The sequence below is a fragment of the Plectropomus leopardus genome, chromosome 3 (genome assembly GCF_026936395.1).
Source record: "Plectropomus leopardus strain MGB_pleo_1.0 chromosome 3, ASM2693639v1, whole genome shotgun sequence".
NCBI classification, from domain to species: Eukaryota; Metazoa; Chordata; class Actinopteri; order Perciformes; family Serranidae; genus Plectropomus; species Plectropomus leopardus.
Window position 1 is genome coordinate 25,765,624 of NC_142178.1, and position 15,058 is coordinate 25,780,681.

The 15,058-nt window shown below is 41.0% G+C and overlaps 1 protein-coding gene across 1 annotated transcript in view; it reads left to right on the top strand.

The window, feature by feature from the left end:
* The window catches only part of mxd4 (MAX dimerization protein 4), a 31,869-nt gene extending 16,929 nt beyond the window's left edge, over positions 1-14,940 (top strand). Inside the window, exons 4-6 of the mRNA XM_042484243.2 lie at positions 4,845-4,959; positions 7,778-7,940; positions 9,926-14,940. Of these exons, the coding sequence (XP_042340177.2) occupies positions 4,845-4,959; positions 7,778-7,940; positions 9,926-10,077 (430 nt within the window). The 3' untranslated portion in view covers positions 10,078-14,940. The remainder of the gene's footprint in view (positions 1-4,844; positions 4,960-7,777; positions 7,941-9,925) is intronic.
* The last annotated feature ends 118 nt before the right edge of the window (positions 14,941-15,058 follow it).

A 15,058-nucleotide genomic window follows, 5' to 3' on the forward strand; every position in this document is an offset into this window, starting at 1 on the left:
ATCTGATAAACATAGCGTGACCAGGGCTTGGCTTAGGAATAACAAACGTGAGTGAGGCAGGGTCCTAACCTCGCTCCAAATGTGCGCTCTTGAAGAAAAGTAGAGAGTGTGTCTCGCGGCAGGGGAGAACGTGCTGCTGCGGGGAGCTGTCAGGGACACACTGCCAGGTTAAACCAGGTCTTATTGATATGCATCAGACACCTAATAAGCAGAGTAATATTAAAACAGATTGAAGGGAGGCGTGTTGCATTTGATGCAAGGGAGAGGCTTTGCCCCGACTTGTTAAAACAGAATTTTCAAGTAGATTGTTATCAGCAGTTAGTGCAAAAGCTTCGGTTTGAGTGTAAGGAGAGAAATTGTGTTTCTATTTAAAAACTTACATGTCGTGTTTTTTTTTCTGGTTTGAAACTGGTGTCATGTGACAACAGGAGAAATAGTCAAACATGCACATTATCATTTCTAGTTATTCCATCTTTTGAACAGGGTTCCAGCAGATCCCTAAAAAGTCTTGAAAGGCATTGAATTCATTAATCTATAGGTCAAAATGTCTCAAAGCAGTCTTTTAAAAGACATGGGAAGTAGGATATTATAAACCTTTTTTTCTGATGTTGCATAGTAAAATCTTGAAATAATTGGTACTATCTATTTTTTTTAATAATGTATCAAATTTACCATCAAGCACATAAAGATAGAAGAACCATCAACACTTATACACATTTACAACATCCAGTCAAACGAAAAACGACCAAGCATTTTACAAGGAATTCATACTTTTATGAGAACAAACTTTAATTGTTTTCCACGTGTTCCAACCTGGAAAGTTTTTTTAACTTAAACAAAAAAAACATGCCTTATATTGATTGAACATTTGGGCAAAATTATCCCTAACTGAAAATAATTGATGTCAGCTCACACTTAATTTTCTTCAGTCTTGGTTATTGAAAAATTGGTCTTAAATTTAATTCTGAGTGGAACTGAAAAAAAGCCTTAAAAAGCCTTAAAAAGCCTTAAAACTAACTTGACTTAAGCTGCTAGAACCCTGTTTAAATGAATAGTTTGACAGTTTAGATAAGAAAGACAAAATTTATTGCACTCTCTCGGGGCAGGGCTGGCGTGATAACTCAGCACAGACATCTAATGTCATCCCAGGTGAGTCTTCACACACTCAGGTGGTGAAAGTACATCCACGTACATTTTCTACCCTCTGCATGCCAGGCAAAATATGTGGTGAGCATATAGGTGGGGACTGTGATGAATAACTCCGTAAAAAGCAGCTTTTCTTGAGGTGAAAAGGTGGGTAGATGGGCAGAATATTCTGGGAACGCCTTGTTTTTGTTTTTCACTACAAGAGGGGGAGGGGGTGCATGATGGTGGCCCATTGGCTCAAGTTACCCTTTGGATGATGTGTGTGGAGCGCTGCCTAGTGCAGCTGAGCACACTGCACTCAAAGAGCCCTTTTTTCAACCCAAGAGAAAGTCACCCACTAGCTCGGACCCCGCTCCCTTCCAAAAAAACACCCCCCGCCCCCTCTGCTGCAGACCCCCAGCTCCTTCCTGCCCGCTTCCCCTGGCCGCAATCCAAGTGCTTCATGTGGCTCGGCTGGGGCAGGTTGGAGGTGGGCCCCCGCCCCTGTCCTCACAAGACACTTGTTTTCCAGTGGGATAAGGGTGTGTTGGTGTTGGCAGGGTGGAGCAGAGGGGTGGAGGGGTTCAGCGGATGGGGGGGAGGCGGAATTGCCCCCTGGGAGAGGAGGAAATAAAAGAACGAGAGCACTTTCACACGCCCTTTTTTTTTTTGGAAATGCCTGTATGCACCTGTAGAGAGGTAGAGATGGTTTAAAGGGCACTTTTGCCAATCGTCCTGTTTTGAATATATAAATATCCTGCGCATTTTTACAGCCACAATAGAAATCCCTAGAAAATGTGGATCGAACATGTTATGTATTTCTAAAGCTAGAAAAAATCAAATACACACTCTGAAGGTCCTCTCAAACCTCTGTTAAGTTATGGAGATCCTTTTTGGTTTTTTTTGGGATTTTCCACAATAATCCCTCGATAAAGAATAGGTTTGTACCTGTAAATGCTGAATTACAGCAGAGAGTTGTTTTGTCTCCTTTCGTTAAATTTTTTCTTGATTAAATTAATTTTATTTCATGTTTCTTTTTTATTTTCATTTCTTTCTTTTTTTCCTATTCCCTTCTAATTTTGTTTGAGTAATTAATGCAAGTTATGCTGTTTTCCCTGCGTATTTTCTAACCTGTAATCAGTCCTATGGATGGGTTGGCTGGGTGATGGGGGGGATGTTGGGAGATGGTTGAAATGAAAACAAATATAATTTTGTACCCTTTTTGTGGGATAAAAACTCCGAAAATCAATATAAAATATTTACAAGAAAAAAATCCCTGGAAATTAAAGATGCAATTTTGGATTATTATGGTTAGTCCCTGAAACTCTCTTGTTGACCAAAGGCCGCCTCTGGCTGACCTCTAAATGAAACAGACGGGGCTAGTGAGAGGGTCTTACTTTATGTGCAAAACACAGGCAACGCCCTTCCTGAAAAAGAAACAGGGAAAAAAGACTGTTTGTGCGTGCATGTGTAAAGAGTGTGTTCCCCCGTGAGCCCAGCTCTGCAGCCAGCCCCAGAGAGCTTCATTTCTCTGATTAGGTTTATTGTGGTTGCAGTGATGGCCAGTGGAGACCTTGCATTGTTAGAGTTTGTTTACCGTTCAGACAGAGTTAGCCAAAGGAACGGGAGAGAAGGGGGATGGCTAGCTCAGAACAAAGAAACGGTTCATGGACTAGCTTGACTAATGGAGGATTGAAAGGCCTTTATGAACAAATTTGAATGAACCAAGGACAGACAGGGGAGGTAATCTGCTGATAAAAAATGTGGAAAAAAGCAGTCCTTTGCAATAATGTACACTATCCATGTTAAGTCAGTGAGTGTCCACGGGGAAATTAACTCTTCGGCTTTTTCATCACTGTCGCTGAATTTAACGTCCAAATGCTGCATCCAGTGAGCTGTTGGCTTGTGGATCCAGGGTCGTTGGCCTGTAGGGCTTTGGCAGGGATGCAGAGTTTTCCGGGGCCACAGTTTGTGTCTTGAGTTCAACCGACAAAGTGACCAGAATCTTCTCATGGCCATCATTTTCGTCAATAATGATTTTTTTATGCGGTGCCTTTGAGTTTAAGGTCTCTCTCACAGCTTTAGGCTCCAACAGGGAGCCATTTGGTGGATCAATCAAACACAATAATAGAAAAAAAGCAAAATAGATAGGTGATTGAGAAGGGCAATGCACCACTAGACATTGCAAAGTTAGATTGATGTCAGTATGATGCACCAGAGCTCAAAATACCACATACCACACATAACACAATTTTGATCAATTATGCAATCTTTGTCTTTATCTTTTTTCTTTTTATTTCTTTTTATAGGGGAAGTATCTCCATAAGCCATTTTTGGCTTCTTACCTCCCCTGCACAGTTTTTAAACATTTTAATTTTCTTTCTCTGTCTTTTATATACATGTGTACGTGCAAACAAAACATGCTTATGCATGGTGGTGCATGTAAAAGTTGAACTGTGCTCGTAATTCTCAGCGTTACATGCACTGGTGCATGTATAGGTACACGCTAGGGTACAGCACATATGTTGTGCAGGACTGCCAACTCTCATGCACTGACTTTGAAACTCACATATTTAACACTTATCACATGTTGTCATGCCACACGTCCATTTCCTCACACAATAAAAACAAATTTATATTTGATAACATCACAGTTCATTAAAAGGACACTGAAGTCTTGTTTTTACTCGCGCTGACAGCACACAGGCGGACAAGACGGAGCAGCACAGCACAACAGCAGCACCATGTAAAACCCAGTTTAGCCAGCTGCTGTTTGAATTTTGATGCGTGTCTATGCTGTTAAGATACCAGTACTTGGAAGGACAAAAAGGACAAAGATAGACTTGCATTACAGCAATAATTTATTACAAATCATATACAAAATAGGTTTTACTAAGTATGTGACTTCACCAGTGTTTTGAAGCAATACATTATAGTACAGGTTGAAATGTCTTCACATCAAATGGTGAGGCAAAAAAAGTGTTTTGCTGCAGGTTAAAAAAAGAAATGCATGGTGCATGAAACTTTCTAAATTACATGCACAGTGAAGGTAAACAGAAAAAGTATTCCGAGCCCTGTAGATTGAGGCATTGTGCATATAGATTAGTAATAGTAGGTTTTTGTGAATACACAATCGAACTAAAGCAACCAAATTTAGTCACACGGGCAGGCTGAGCCCTACAGGGTTGGATAAATATAGTTCACTTCTTCTAAAAACAGGAAAGTCTCCAAGCTGAGAACCCGTTTGGCTCTCTGAATGTGTGGGTGTACTATGTGCAAACAGCTCTTGTTGATGAGAAAAGACGTAAATGTTGAGGTACTTAGATAAACTCTGGCTGCATGAGGTGATATGAAAAAGTATTTCATATCAGTACGCAACATTTCCTTTCGAATGCTGGGATGTGATTTGCTCACATGGATTTTAAAAGCGGTTTGGAGCCTCTGCAAGCTTTGAACACGTGTAACCAGCGACGCTGCACCCCCTCAGCGTCTCACGGTCAATCCCAAAGTCACAACTGAAACTGAAGCTCATGTAGTATCAGTCACTGCTTTAGCACATGTTTACATGATACTCACAGTATAGGAGGAACAGTATTCCTTTCTGCCCTTCAGGGACGTGTGGATAAGCTCATGTCAGTCTGTTTGTGTAGGTGCCGTCTCACTTTTCTGCTGCTGGTGGATGTCTGCTGACTCACCCTTGTGTGCTTGTGTGTTTGCAGACGTGCCAAACTACGGCTGTACTTGGAGCAGTTGAAGAAGCTGGTGCCTTTGGGTCCAGACAGCACGAGACACACCACACTGAGTTTGCTGAAAAGGGCCAAGATGCACATCAAGGTATTAAAATAAAACACAGCCAAACGAAAAAAGAAAAAAAAAGCTCAGGATGTGGGGTATTTTTTTGGGGGGGGGGGTCGGGGTTGCATCTGTTTGATTCATTCGCCTTTCACAGCCATAATTTTTTTGTTTTGTGTTGTAAGGATTTGTTGCTTTTTTTGTTTGTTTTTTTATCATTGTAACGTAGGGTTGCAACTAATTATTATCACTGACGATTAATCTGACAATTATTTTAGTTGATTCATTGTTAGGTTGTTTGGTCTATAAATGTAAAAAAAAATGTGAAAAATGTTGATCAGTGTTTCCTAAAGCCCAAGGTAGCTTCCTGAAATGTCCTGTTTTATCCACAACCCCAAAATATTCAGTTTTACTGTCACATAAGAAGATGGAATCAAGTCATTTTGACTTTCTCTTAGATAGTTATGCAAACAGATAAATCGATTAGTTGGCAAAGCTAGACTTAAGTAAAACTAGATGAAATTTTCCTCAAAAAGTCCTGTTCGTCTTCTTCTTGTGCTCCATGAGCACCAAACTCGTGCTCTCATTCCTTTGAGCTGTTTGGTTTTTTCTTCCTTGACTTCCTTAAGTGGTATATTGTTTTCTAATCTTTTTAATCAGAGCAGTTCAGGTCCTGTCAGGAAAAAAAAAAATGCTCCCAAGGCTGAAGGGAAAACAAATGAGTCAACAAAGTGGAATATACTGGACATTTGGTGGCTGATCTTTAGATATGTGAGAGGAGATAATTGGATGTTAGGTTTGTTTAAGGCCAACTCCTCCTCCATGGTTCATTAACTGCTGCAGCAGATTACTCACACGTGCACGCGCACAAACACACACACACACACACAGATACTTTTATAGATGTATGTAGCAGGAGAAGTGACTTGAAAACACTTTATTGCTTGCAGAATATTATTAGATTCTTAACATTGCTATGCAGATTCTGCACTGCAAATCTAGAGTTTAGGACACGCTGTACTGGTCTTGCTGTTTACAAGCAGCAACACTGTGGTTGGTGGAAAATCCAGATGTAGCTAGTTTTAACCCTTCATTTCCTGTTTACCATGCATGTCCTCTCTGCTCAGACGATCTGCGCTAATTCTCGTCAGTGCTGTGTCTTCTCATATCACCGGAGGCCACACATGTTCTTCCCTTTGATTCACCACCCAAAACTTTCAAAAGCAAATGAGTGCAAAATCTAACCCCATGTTGAGTCAGACTTTTACAAGACTTAAGGTTTATTTTGACTTTCTAACCTACAGACCTCACACAGCTACTTCCTTTCTATGTTTGAAAATTTGTTGTTGTAGTTTAAACTCTCTTGTGTTAGTTTGGCAGAGGTCTGACTGGCAGGAGATGAGAGAAAACACTAGTTTCACAAGCTTTAACATTTTTATGTGATAACATCAGAAGCAGCATCTGTAAGATATGACCTGAATCCAAATCTTGCAGAGATGCACAGTAGGCATCATCAATAATAAGTATAAAAGTATCATAGTGATCAGCAGTGGAATAAAAACTTCTATTTCATACTTTGGTTACTACTATTTGAACTATAAAAACATATAAAAATATACTTTTTTTTACACAAATATGCATGTATTTGGTGTGCAAGAATGACTTATTTTTCTTATATGAATATGAAATACAGGAAATATTACTTTAAATGTGGTATTATTGTGTGTTTTGTAACATAATACAAAACATATTTTGAGGGAAGAAACATAGAACAGATTTTTACAGGTTCCTGCACCTAATTTCAAACTGTTCAGAGCATTGTAACCTAAAATAAACTAATTTGAACCTGAAAGCTGAAGCTGGAACCAGAAAATAGCAGGTTTTCTTTGACCTAAAGTGCAAACCGTCAGTGGGCGTGTCATATTTTACAGGTTGGAAAGAGGAGATGGAGACCGCAACAAAAGAGAAGTCAAGTGAGAAATAATAATATAAAAGAGCAATCAGTGGTCTCATCACTTGATGGTCCGTGCTTTTTTGGGGGGATAAAAACATACATCTGTAATAACACAACAAAAGTTCAAAGGCAATCAAAGCAATCTGCCATCTTGCTGCTACTATTTACTTATGTTGTGCTTTGTGCAACGCCCTCCATTGATGAAGCGTCCTTGATTACAATGGTGGCAATAAAAATTGGTGGAAATGCGTGCTTGTTCGTGAGATAGCAGTGAAATTCCAAGAGTCCTGACAGACAGAACCAGTTCAAGAACCAGAGCTAATGTTGTGGAAAAGGGGTAACAATGACCTTTTGGGGGAACCTTTTTTTAATTTCTTTTTATTTTATTTTTTTTATTCATATTTGTTATTTGTTATTTTTATGGTACTTCTCTCACTGTGTATTTTTTATATTTATACTCTATTAGCTATTTGATATGTTTAACTGTTCACAGAGTTTCGCACTGGTCTGCAGTATGATCAGTTTCACCAGTTTTCTCCTTCTGCCTGAGCCTGCTCCTCCACCAGCTGGGGTTCATCTGTCTAATTACAACTTAGGGTAGATGGAGATGTTGCACTTATTTCTTGTTTATGCCGTGATGAAGGTCCCGCATTGGCTGAAACATGTCGGCTTTTTATACTGTTCCTTCATGAATTAGCCTTTACAATAAAGCTTTTTATGATAAGAAGGGTGCCTTGGTTTAGCCCCTCTTTTTTTTCTACTATTTCTTTTTTTAACCAAAGAGCACCTTCTTTTTGCTTTGATGCTTCACCTGCCTGCTATGTATCTTTTGCCTTTGTAACAATGGAGATGTTTGGTTCCAGGGAACATTAAACATTGATTCTCTGTGTTTCTTTGTCTCTGCAGAAGCTGGAGGAGCAGGACAGGAAGGCTTTAAATACGAAGGAGCAGCTGCAGAGAGAGCACCGCTACCTCAAACGCCGCCTGGAGCAGCTCTCCGTGTCAGGATCCGTTGAGCGTATCCGTACTGACAGCATGGGCTCCACCATCTCCACCGATTCTGAGCAAGGTACGCAGGCTTTAAAAGAAGTCAACCAGCTGCACTACAGCAGGGTTCAACTCACTATAGAGCCTTGTTTATGCCAATTCTAGATCATAAAGATTGTTCTGCCCGCAGGATTTCCTCAGGTAGGCATTGTTGTGGCCACAGCTTTATGTTACTATGGCAGCAGTGTAAATCAAATGTAGATCACCTCCATGTTTGATGCAAATAAACAACGACCAAGTTACCGCTCAGACTGATGTTTAGGGCACACTGAAGCTATATTCTGTTCTCAACACAACACTATTGGTGTTCTCATCTACGTGTAAACCCAAACAGAGCTGTTTGCATTCCTCTTGCTGTCCACCAACAAACTCTGAGTCACACTGTGAGCCAAGTGAAAAGCCACTCGTTGATTAGCCGCAGCCTTGTTTGCTGGTGATGCCCCTGGGGTCAAAGGTTAACATGTAGGAGTGCAGATAAAGAAAGCTGACACATCTCTTCAGCTACTGATGCTGGTCATGTGGTCTTCTGAGTGCTTGTGCACTTTGTTGCTTTGTTTGTTTATCTGTCGAAATGGCAAATACAAACCGTAATCTGCCGTGCTTAAAGGTCAGGGGCATTACTTGTGTCCACTACTGCTGATACTAATTAACAACAACAGCCGATCTCATGAGATTTATGATGCCAGTGTGATTCCCACACAGCTCTCTAATGTCAGAATTAGGACAATTTCTGTTTCTTTCTGAAACCACTATTACGCCCACCTCTGCAGAAACTGGCCACGTGTGCAGAGGTCAGAAAGTTGGCAGGGTTTGAGCTTCTCTCTTTTGAACCATTGCACAACTGTTTTAATAATGTTTACTAGTGAGCAACACTATGAAAAGCTTCCAAGAAAGGCTGTGAAAATGTGCACTGTTTTCCCCATATTTAAATGATTCATCATGTACTCTGTGCTCTATACTTCTAATAATTTTTAAGGTATTAACCAAATTTACCTAGTGCCAAGTAGATTGGGAACATCTACAGACAAATGATACCTGCATTTTATCCTTTTTGCATTGAGAGTCTAATACTGCACCTTAGTGACTGCCTTCCAGGTCAGTAAGCTTTCTGTTCCTGTCATCTTTGCAGCCGCTCTCATCCAAGCAAATGGTTATTTCGAACAGGTTAGCACGAGTTAACACAGCAACAGCAGCAAACATCCAACACTGAGTTGTCAAATGGTCCCATCAAACTCCACGTTGGCTCTGTTGTTAAATCTGTCAGTAATAGTTAGGTAAGGTTAGTCCTGTCACTGTGCAAATGGGTGGACTCCCACAACTTCTGGGCTTGAACTGTACCCAGCGTGGAGCTCACACTCCTGCAGCAGCAGCCACAACCCGTACAGCCTGGGATGTGATGAAGTTGAGTGTGGTGCATTAATGGAGTTTGCAGTTCAGCGTGCCGAGATGCCACTGAAACTCTCGAAATTATGGCTATACTACACGCAAAGCCATTCACATTATGGGTTTAAGATGGAGTACTCTAGTCTACTCTATCAGCATCACTTTAAGGATACTTAAATTATAATTTTGAAAATAATACCCAGACCAAGTCACCCCTCTCTGTGATGGCCGTTGAGAAGAGCCATAAACACTTTTTTCTCTCAGTATATTTATGATCTTTTCAAACATAACCAGAGTTTAAAGGTGAAATCTGCTGCTCATCGATGTCACAGGCTCCCCTGAAATGCTCAGTATGGACTGTTACGGTATGTTTACTAATCCCGGATGAGGTAAACACACATGCAGTTGTTTATCAATGGATGAGGATTAGCTGTGGGAGCACAAAGATCTGCCTGTTTGCCGAGAGGTAATGGTTGCCTAAATCCAGGTTTAATCCACAGGCGCTGCAGGCCCCCTAATAAATATGCCCACAGTTTGGAGGAAATAAACAGTTTCCCTTTGCTTCCTCTGTTTTTCAACAGTGCTGAGAATAACCTTGTGTATTTTTTCTTTTTCTGCGTGCAGAGGTGGACATCGAGGGCATGGAGTTCACTCCTGGTGAGGCAGACAGCGTGGACAGCATCAGCGATGGCGAGGAGGACCACTACAGCCTCCAGAGTAGCTCCAGTGACACCAGCTACACACATTCCCACAGACTGCAGCCGCACCACTGTTAAGACACCGCGCGGCCATCCATCTCCCAACCAGCTTCCTCGCCCATGCTTCCCTCCCATCACCGATACCCTCCCCGACCAATCGCAAGCGCCGCCCACTACCTACATCAGACCGGTCCACAGTGGCGGTGACCCTGTTTCTCCTCTCCTGGCCCCAGCTCTCCAGGAAGCACATGGGGCTGCAATGCCACTCAAGCCTTCCTGACCCCTCCCCCCGATCACTGACCCTACCTCACCCTACTGTATCCTGCCTGAACCTGCCCCTCCTCACATGCCCTGCCCTCCCACTGCCCTCACTACCCCCGTACCTAGTGTTACCGCAGGCTCATAGAGAGCAGAGCAGAGTTTGTGGTTGTAATGGGGACTTCTGTGGTGTGGTGGACAGCTTTGACTTGTTAATCAGGATTTTAAAAGTGCGCGTGTTTGTAAGAGAGAAAGAACAGTTGAAGAGAAGTCAAAAACAAAATAAGCTTCATGCCAACTTTTGAAGGCAATAAGACACAGGCGAAGAAGTGTGTGATGTAAAAGGTAAAGCACGTCTGTTTGTTCTGCAATATTTGCAACATTGAGAGTTTTTACATCATACAGACTGTAAATCTTGAATGCAAAGGGAAGACATTCGTTTCCTTTGCACAATGAGATTTACAGGAGAAGCTATTGCAGATGTCCTGCACGTTCCTCGAAGTTTGCTTAAACCCTTTGAAACCAGGAGCAACTTCACTTTTTTGTGCTGCTTGTGGATGTCTTTCACAAGTATTTAAACCTTTCAACGCTGAGCAAATTGGTGCAATTTCTTTCAAAAACATGGGGGGGAAAGCAATGACCAACTTGGTGAGAAATGTTCAACAAATTGCAAGAAATTAGTAGATTTAGACATTTTTTTTAAACAGTGGGAAAATGTCTAGGGATAAAAGAAAAAAAGCTAGCATATCTAGATTTCTGAATATCATAATTACATATTTGATATTATGATACAAGATTATTAGAGTTTTTAAGCTATTTTTCCAAGTCATTTCCTTGTCTTTATTTTAATTTCTTTTTTGTTTTATTTTACAAATTTTAGGCAATTTTCTTGTACTTTTTACTAATTTCTTGCTAATTTTTGAATAATTTTATCTTTCTCAAATTGGACAGGTTTTAAAGGATTTAAAGTAATAGTTTGATATTTTGGGGAATATATTTATTTGCTTTTATGCAGAGCCGTTTGCTAAGCTAGGCTAAATAACACCCGGCTGTAGCTTCATATTAAGCAATCAGGCATGAGAGTGGTATCAATCTTCCCATCTAACTCTTGGCAAAAAAGCTAGCGTGCTCTTTCTGTGTGCAGCAACGCTTCTGCAACTGTGTCACTGAAAAGTCGACATTTTTTTCAGTAGCTATGTCTGAACACAAAGTTGCATCTTCACTCCCAAACGTGGCCGATTTTTGGCCAAAGACAAACTGAAAAAGTGACAGAGCTGTAGCAGAAAAGAATGTATATAGATGTACAGTTACTGTTCAAACCCTGATGTCTCCCTCTGGTTGGGTTGCCTAACCACTACTCCACACTACTGACCACTACACTATACCACCCTATGGTGTGGATGGACTACTATGTCAATAAAAGAAAAAAGGAGTTGCCTCATAACTAAAAACTCTATTCCTTAAAAGATTCAAATCTTGTGATTCCTGCTCAGTAGCGAATTGATGTAGCAATAAATACAAGAGGCGGGTGCTTCCTCTTGAGTGTTTAAATGATTCGGGTGGACCATGAGGTGTCACGGGAGACTTTTTCCTTTATTCTTCTCACCCTGTAGACGGCTGGTGCGTGCTTACAGAGATTGGACCTGCAGAAAAAGGGGCAGCTCTCCTTTCTTTTTGTTTTCACTAATGGACCCTTCTCTTTGCTCACATGGCCGTTCACCCAGAATTCGCATTTCTCTACAGCTCTGTTACTTTTTTCGAGCAGCTTTAACGCAGATTTTCTGATTAACAAGTCAAACCTGTAAATGTGGAGTAAAAATACAAAAAAAAAAATTTAAAAAAAGGGCCAGCTCTAATGATTTGTTCTCCGTAGAGGTGTTCATTTTAACTTTAGCAAACTAATTCAGCTGAACTTTTTCATTTCTATAACAACAATCATTATTTCCTCTCTGCTATCTGTTACTTATTTCCGGAGCTTCTGGGCACTGCTGAAGATCAACATAGATGAAATCTCTAACTTCTCTCTAACTTTTGCACAATAGTTGCTATTGACGGAGGAGACGCTTCTGTCGCTCTCTGACCATTTAATAATCCATAGGCCTCTGGTGGTCTTTAGAGCTTGGCATCCCAACACTTTAAAAAACAAAAATGGCAGGTCCACCATGACAGGTCTGTTCAAAAAAAAAAAAAAAAAAAGACTCAAAACAAAACTAAAAAAAAATTGCATTAAAAAAAAGCTACTTGTCACTAAGAGTGATATTAGCCAGTGTAGTCTATATTTCTTGTATTAAATTTTGTATTATATTTTCCTAAATGTTCTCTTTTAATGAAAAGACAAAAAAGATTGAGTATATCTATCTATATATAAATATATATATAAATCTATGAGAGACAGACAGACATGAGGTCAGGCTTGTTGAAGGGAGAGTGGGGGCAGGGGAGCTGATACACTGGCCCCTCTCCCTTGGGTGACTCTCCTGCTGTCATTCTGTGCCTTGGTGAGCCTTCGACCTCCCTCCTCTTCCTCCCACCTCCTCACCCTCGGTCCCTACTCAGGTCACCCCCCCCCCTCCTCTTCGTACTCTCATCCTCCCTCTGGCGGGGCTTTGATTTCAACCCTTACCATGCCAAAACACTTCCATGAGCAAGGGGCACTTGAAGAGAAGACCTCATAATGAAAAAAAAAGCCCCTTTAGTCTCTACTGAGCAGCCGCCGTTGTCGTGCACCCTGTCCAGGCACTCCCCACCCTCTTTGATGCCCGCTTGTCTGCCAGTGCCGCCTCTGTCACGGAAAAATTTAAAAAACCACACACTGGTAAACTCCCATGGCAGCTTCCAGTCGCCCCGAATGGTCACCAACGGGGTTCAAAACTTCTGGGCTTGAAGCGTGTTTATCTTTTTTTTGTCATTTTACTATTATTGTTTGTTGACTATGTGTTTGTTCAGTGGGAGTCACTGGGAGCGGAGCGATAAAAGAATAATCCAATCGATGGCAGCTTAAAAAGGTGTAATCCTCCGCGCTCCCAGTGGTCCGTCCCAAAAAATAATAAATAGTGTTACCCATTGATCAGGGGACCTCTTGAGACACAGCAATATTACCATCTTGTGCTTTCTGAGGGAGGGTGGGCGGGCAGGGTTTTTAAGACAAGCAGGTGGTTTTGCTTTTGACTCTGTGGTGCATTTTTTATTTTATTATTTTTTTTTTTTTTGGTGACCAACTCTATTTTTTTTTTTTGAATTTTACCTCCTATCTGCACTCTCTCCATACACTGCAGGAGGGCAAAAAAAAATCTTTTTGTTTTGGAAAGCTGTTTTTTTTTTCTATTTGTCATCGAGAGTTTACATTAATGTCAAAGGATTTGTACATGACTGTATCAGAAATGTCCTTTTTCAGTTTGTTGGTCAAACGAACAACTTAGCGAAACCATATTAATGGCATAAAGTTCTTCTCTTGCACAGAACCTCCCGGCAGAAAAGCGACAGAGTGAATGGGATGAGGGCCAGATATGAGATTATAATCATTCAGTGCCATCATTGAAAAATGAACATAGCACAAACTCGGAGTGGCTTTGAGCAGCTGACTGGACGCGGTAACATTTAGTTTGAATGCTGGATGGATTAGTGTTTATGGAAATTCTTTTAATGATGTGCCTTGGAAAACATAGAGATTGTACTCATTAATACTGTAAAATCAGTCATAGTTGCTCTTATTTTTTAAACCGCAACAGAGGCAGCTTCTCCTCTTCATTTGTAAAAACATTAATGTCAAGAAGCTGAAGGGGCTCTTCATTGAACTCCTATTAAGATCAAAGCCCTAATTTAAGAGTAATCAGAGCAAGCACAGACAAGGTTTGATAGTTGCTTTCATGTTGCTGTTGCACAGAGATTTACTTCAGCGTGTCGGGTTTTCTAAGAGCACAAAAGCACCGCCGTGTGATGTTGGGGGAAGTCAGCAGGCGGAGAAAAAGAGAGGTGGGATGAAATCAGGGTGAAGTGCAGAGCAAGGACAGTCTGCTCAGAGGGCAGAGTCAAGTCTGCGCACACAGAAAAGATCAGAAACAGAAGACACCATCCTGAGCCTGCTGACGAACTGTGCTTATATAAACCCACACAATGACTTCCACGAAATATTATTCCTGCCAAATAAGTAGTCACTTTTTAAACCTTCCATGAATGATTAGCTCCTTTATGTAATTCCAGACAAATAGCTTTAACTACTTGTAGGCTTTAGGTCAGCATCCTGCTTTCCGGACCCCCCTCCCCCCCGCCTTTTTGTCTTTTTTCTTTATTTTGCATCTTTATGTACTGTGTGATGCTCTGGGTGTCACACCAGCATCGTCTTTAAATCCACAAGAAGCTAGAGGCTGTAGAGATCGAGCAGGCTGGGATTTATAGTCTGAGAGGAGGATGGTGGGGAGTTTGTTTGGGCTGACATACTGAGTAGGGAGAGTTCTGTGCCAGAGACCTGTGAATATGTTCCTTTTTAGTGGATGTGTAATATGCATTCAGAAGATGTTATATAAGTTCCTTTTTTTTTTTTGTGTATGTGTGTGTGAGCGTGTGTGTGCGTGCGTGAGCGTGTGTACACGACTACCTGGTGCTGGCTACATTTTAGCAAACACTTGAAGGTATTGTGTATTCTCTCATTGTAATATAATTAAAATGTTTTATACAAAAAAAAAATGCTGCAGCCTTGTTATTGCCTGTTTAATGATTTGTGATACACTGTGTGGAACTACGAGCTGCTTATTGTCGCGGGAAATGCAGCAACTGTGACAACCTTTAACCGAACGCAGCAGCA